The 5,485-nt window shown below is 46.0% G+C and overlaps 1 protein-coding gene across 1 annotated transcript; it reads left to right on the plus strand.

Moving 5' to 3' along the window:
- Window positions 1-526: 526 nt before the first annotated feature.
- LOC142765945 (iris-like) lies at window positions 527-4,381 on the plus strand. Its single transcript, XM_075867750.1, has 2 exons — window positions 527-597; window positions 3,217-4,381. The coding sequence occupies exon 2, from the start codon at window positions 3,230-3,232 to the stop codon at window positions 4,379-4,381; it is 1,152 nt and encodes a 383-aa protein (XP_075723865.1). The 5' UTR covers window positions 527-597; window positions 3,217-3,229.
- Window positions 4,382-5,485: the final 1,104 nt, after the last annotated feature.

Below are 5,485 nucleotides of genomic sequence, written 5' to 3' on the forward strand. Positions count from 1 at the left end.
GGTATTATTAATATTATGGTAGATTAGGCCACTACCTTTCTAATTTGAGTGCAGTGCCAGCCTCGGTTAAGCCTCGGTGTTACTATGAGTCGATTATCGCCCAGATATAAGGGCTTTTTCAGTTCACAGCCGTTCTCTATTCACGCATACTTCCCATTCAACAGCGCTAACGAGGTGCATTTGTTTACCGGCTGAAGCAGTTGCCTTCAGCTATAACCTCTTTTGTTAACTCAGGCTGGCCTGTAATGAGGGGGGGACGTACTTCGCAAGCGTTTTCTACTTTATGTGGACGCTGAAACACGTCTCATAAAACTATCGTGGTAACTTTTTTTTTAACTTCTAATCAGCCTCCTCGTGCGCATTTGCTTTTTTTTTGCAACGCATTAAAGATAAAAGCTCTTGATGACTGTCTATCTTCACTATTGCCGCTTTTACGGCGCCACGCTGACGCCAAACGCATTACAGAATGAATGTCTATAGTTATACATGATATAATGCTATGACGGTCCAGCTTAGTAGTGAATACCCTTGATTAGTGTCATCGCGTGGCGCAACTTTTCTTTGACCTGAAATTTTCACAGCATCAAATCATTCTAGGTTCGTATGCTTTGTATGAACTTTGTTATTTCGTTAGCGTTTCTTTGCTTCCTCTAAAAAGATCGCAGCACATCCACGGTGTGAATGATGATGAGTGGGGAGAAGTGTTCATCCGTCCGTCAGTCTATCAGTCCGTCCATCCATCCGCTCGCCCGCCCGCCTGTCTGTCTGTCCGTCCGTCCGTCCGTCCGTCTGTCTGTCTGTCTGTCTGTGGATATGCCGGGCTGGCTACACCACCAGGTGGACACGTGCGCCCTAGACCATAAAGAGCTTCGCCCCTTAAAAAATGCGCCCACGCACACAAGCACGAAAGTGTCACCGACGTTTTGCGAGTTCCGTACGCCGCAGAAGTTAACTCCAGCTGCGCCTTCCTCGCTTACTGGTTGGAAGGTCGAATGTTCCGTCACTCAAAAATTGACTGCTCCGAAACCGGCGTCTCATCGAGCCGTGCTAACGTTGCCCAAAGCTGTTGTCCTTGGAAGATAGGAGCTACAATGATGATATAGCCACAAAAGACGTGGGCGATGGTTTACTCACTGACACTGTGATCACACGCAGCACTGTCACTGAGCCATTCCGATTCAGCAAGCAAAACTGTTCGTGTGTGACACTCCAGTGACACTCAAACCGCTCGTGAATGACACTTTTGGGGGCCTGTCGTCTGCTGTCATCGTATGCTGTCATCGTATGCTGTCCATGTCGTTTGGCGTAACTATCCCTGAATAACATAGTCATTTGTAGCGTACGGAACGCGCGCTCTTGACAAAGAGAAGTCTTTTTCCTGTTGTTAATTCTTTGAGCGCGTTGATGATGATGTTAACGCAGGACAAACCATATTGTTGAGCATACATTGAAGACGATATCAATTGTGGAGCGTTTTGGGGTGCAGGACTGTTGTATTCTGCCTTCTCGTTGCGTAACCTAGGCAAAAACCACGTATAAAAAAAAAGTTGAGGCACACGAGAAATAGAAAGACAAAGAAAAAGGAAGAAAAATTGAAATAAATAAAAAAAACACATAGAACACTGGAAAAGAGAAAAAAGGGGAAAGGAAAGAAGGAGAGAAAGAGAAAACTGACGAAGGAGAAAGAAAGCCGCCCAGCCAGGCACTTCTTCCACGCTTGGTACCACTAGAGCAAAGCTGCCGTTTTTTTTTTTTTGACACACACATTTCTAATGTGTATTGAGTGAAACGCCGAAAATCAGCATCGTGATTGCGTGCTAAAATGAGAACCCTCGATCTCACCAAGTGCTGAGCGGTGTGTTTATATGTAATTTTTTTATTTACGTTTATTTTCAGTTAATATTAAATCAAGTAGTATGGCTGTAACAAAGAAATGATGAAAACTTTTTCGTTTGTCATTCATTGCAGTAAAAGAAAGTTACTGCCTACCCTTTTTTAGAAAACAAAAATAACGTGCGGTCATGAACCAATGGGACGCTAGAGAGGGAAATTGCCAAGTAAAACGTGTTACGTGAGTAATAAGAAACTCTTCGGGTACTTCAGGAAGTCGCCTAAGACGGCTCGACAACGAGCCGTCTTAGACGCCTTAGTTGTCTTAGGCATTAAACTATTCGTGTGATCGGTCAGCCAGTTGCTTTCCTGAGTAAGTTAACAATCGATATATGTTCACAGATGGTTTCACAACACGTGTCCTCCAACATCCTTCGACACGGACACCAGGCCTATGGTATACGAAACTCGGTTTTCCGCCAAAACGTGCGAACCACACGAGAGACATTGAATTTGGAGAGAATAAGAGCAGCATGAGGCTGAATAAAGTACAAGAAATACTCCAGCATCTTTTTTATGGCCGCCAAGGTCAGATCCCGATGAAAATAGTGCACCGTGGTGTTCGCATTTAATTTCATCTCCTCTGTACGGCACCTTCTATAATTGCCGGTCATCACGTCATGAACATTCTAAACCACTAGTTGAATACTTCTGTAACACTGGCACACCTGCGTGTTCCGGCCTTTTCCCCTAGTGTGGTCAGGGAGTGGAACAACCTTTGCGCAATAACAGTCACTCATTGAGTCACCATTAACATTTCGGAGATGCAATAAAAAAATGAACACTGACTACACAACGCTATCTTCTTCCTTATGACAAATCATTATTATGGTCTTTACGTGAATTTATTACTCTGCGCAAGGATGTGTCCACCTTCAACGGTCTCGTTGAGGAGATTTGGTTTTTAGGAAATCTATAGTATAGACAGCCATTAGTAATTCGTTATACCATAGTCATTCAATAATCTTGAGTGGCTATAGTTATAACAGGCCCCACCGCGGTGGTCTAGTGGCTAAGGTACTCGGCTGCTGACCCGCAGGTCGCGGGTTCGATTCCCGGCTGCGGCGGCTGCATTTCCGATGGAGGCGGAAATGTTGTAGGCCCGTGTGCTCAGATTTGGGTGCACGTTAAAAAACCGCAGGTGGTCCAAATTTCCGGAGCCCTCCACTACGGCGTCTCTCATAATCATATGGTGGTTTTGGGACGTTAAACCCCATATATCTATCTATCTATAGTTATAACAGAGTCATTCAATACGTATACTAGTGTGACATTTTCCCTCTCATCTCCTTTCTTCCGTATACATATTTTGTTACTGTTTTTCAGGGCTGCTAACGCCATGTTGTCATCAATAGGATCTTGCCTGCTGCGGTTCGCCATTGGAATGCTCATGGAGCTGCGGTCCGAACACGAACACGGGAACATTCTCTGCTCTCCGTTCATCACCGGCACCGCCCTATCGATGGTCGCCTTCGGAGCCGGAGGCAACACCTCGAAGCAACTGTTCTCCGCCCTCCACCTCGCACGCTGCAGTGACGGCGTGGACGAGCACCTCTCGACTCAAATGGGCAACTTGTCCGAGCACTCCCCTAAAACGTCCTTACTCACGGCCAACCGACTGTACATCGATGCAAGATTCCAGGTACTCGAAACGTACCGGCTGCTTGTGGAGAGACTCTTCGAGACTTCCGTGGAGCTTGTAGACTTCACGTACGACGCGGAAAGGGCCAGGTCCGAGATTAACTCCTGGATATCGGATCAAACAGAATCGAAGGTGACACATCTGCTTCCCAAAGATAGCGTGGACAATAGTACGCGCATGGTGCTCATCAACGCTCTTTACTTCAAGGCCTTCTGGGAAAGGCCCTTCAGACTTAGGAAGACGAGAACGTTTTCCATGAACCCCAAGAGAGAAGTGGACGTCGTCATGATGCACATGCACGGCGAACTCAACTTCGCCTACGACGATCAGTTGTTGTCCGTCGCTATAGAGCTGCCTTACAAGGGCGGACATTGTTCGTTGGTCATCTTCCTCCCGTACGAGGTGGACGGCCTGCGGTCCGTCGAGGAACGCTTGTCGGTGGATACGCTTCGCTTGGCGTTATCACAGCTCAGCCCGGGTCGAGTGGCCCTGACCATGCCCAAGTTTAAGATCGCCATTAAGACAGATCTTGAGCACACCCTGAAAAGGCTCGGCGTCAGGGATGTGTTCAGGCCGGGCGTCGCAAATCTCTCCGGCATTGTGGATAGTGGCGACCTCTGGTTGTCGGACATCTTCCACGAGACGTACTTTCGAGTGGAGGAGGACGGCACGGAGAGCGCAGCCGGCACGGTTGAGGTCAGTGGAGCCAACGCTAGCTGGCCTCCACGTGACCCGAGTGATCTCACGTACATCGACGTAGATCATCCATTCCTATTCGTAGTCAGGGACAACGTTCAGGACGTCATATTGCTCATGGGATCGCTTATAGATCTGAGAGAAGGTTATTAGCGTGCCAGTACTTTCGCGTATGGCTCATCCTGAAACTCAATAAATTTTAATGTTTTGAAAAAGTTCGATTCATTGATCGTTCTTTATGCTGTTGAGCGGATTCCATCTGATTATTTACGGTGGGGGTCTTAAAAGCATTTGAGTCGACCGCATGCATCCCGTTCCGTACATTTTTTTTGTGATTGTGTTTATGAGCTTCGCAACGTCACTGGAATTAAACAATTTTTATTTCGTGAGATACCCATGTAGTCCCCGTGTGTTAAAACCTTCTTAACCTTGAACGAAAATTTTATATTTCAGAATCAGTGTCCATAATTCAGTCATCATGGGCATCACTGTCGATATTTTTTTCGATACTTCATCTCAAATACCCTTCAGAAATGGAGAGAGAGAAAGAATATGTTTGAGAGAAAAGCAGGGAGGTAAAGCAGCCTTGTAGCACCCGGCTTGCTACCCTGGGAGTGGGAATGGGGAAAAAGAACAGGAGAAAAGTAAATGGAAAAGTTGACTCGCGAAAAGAAAAAGCGAGGTGCTATAGCTTATTTGGTTGGCCACTACCACGCAAGATCATCAATAAGTCATTGAATGATTTTCTGAACAAAGACAGATCATGTCGGCATTCGCACCCTGACTCTTCTGACTAGGGTTTCTCATCAAGGTTAAAGTCCCTGAAAAGTAATGTAACAACGATAAGTAATGATATGGTCGATTTATATCTTGATCTGTTTAGCGAAAAAAAAAGCATACAGCTGGACCAGAGTGAAGTTCACATGGAGGCATGTCGGGCTGCAAGGCTTCCTCTCGCTACCTGCGTATCACCTGCTGCAGTGAACAACAGCATTTGGGCACATGCCCAAATGTTTCTATACTCTTATCTTGTTGTAAATGCACAGCAGCTGAAGATTTTAAGTATTCTCAACGTCTTTTTAGCTCATGCTGTTTCATCATTCACCGATCATCAACGCCGTCACCATTTGACGAAACCTAACTGGAACCAAGCATCTCGTGTTTTTTTTACTTCTTTTTTGGGCGTCACGAGAATGAACGACTCTTTTGGTATTCTTCACGATTACTTTCAGTGGAGCCCTCAACTCTGTTTTCCCG

This window comes from Rhipicephalus microplus, chromosome 6 (genome assembly GCF_043290135.1).
Source record: "Rhipicephalus microplus isolate Deutch F79 chromosome 6, USDA_Rmic, whole genome shotgun sequence".
Classification (NCBI taxonomy): Eukaryota; Metazoa; Arthropoda; class Arachnida; order Ixodida; family Ixodidae; genus Rhipicephalus; species Rhipicephalus microplus.

Bases quoted from the DNA above. Each gene is read 5' to 3' on its own strand.
- LOC142765945 (XM_075867750.1), top strand. From the start codon at position 3,230: ATGTTGTCATCAATAGGATCTTGCCTGCTGCGGTTCGCCATTGGAATG.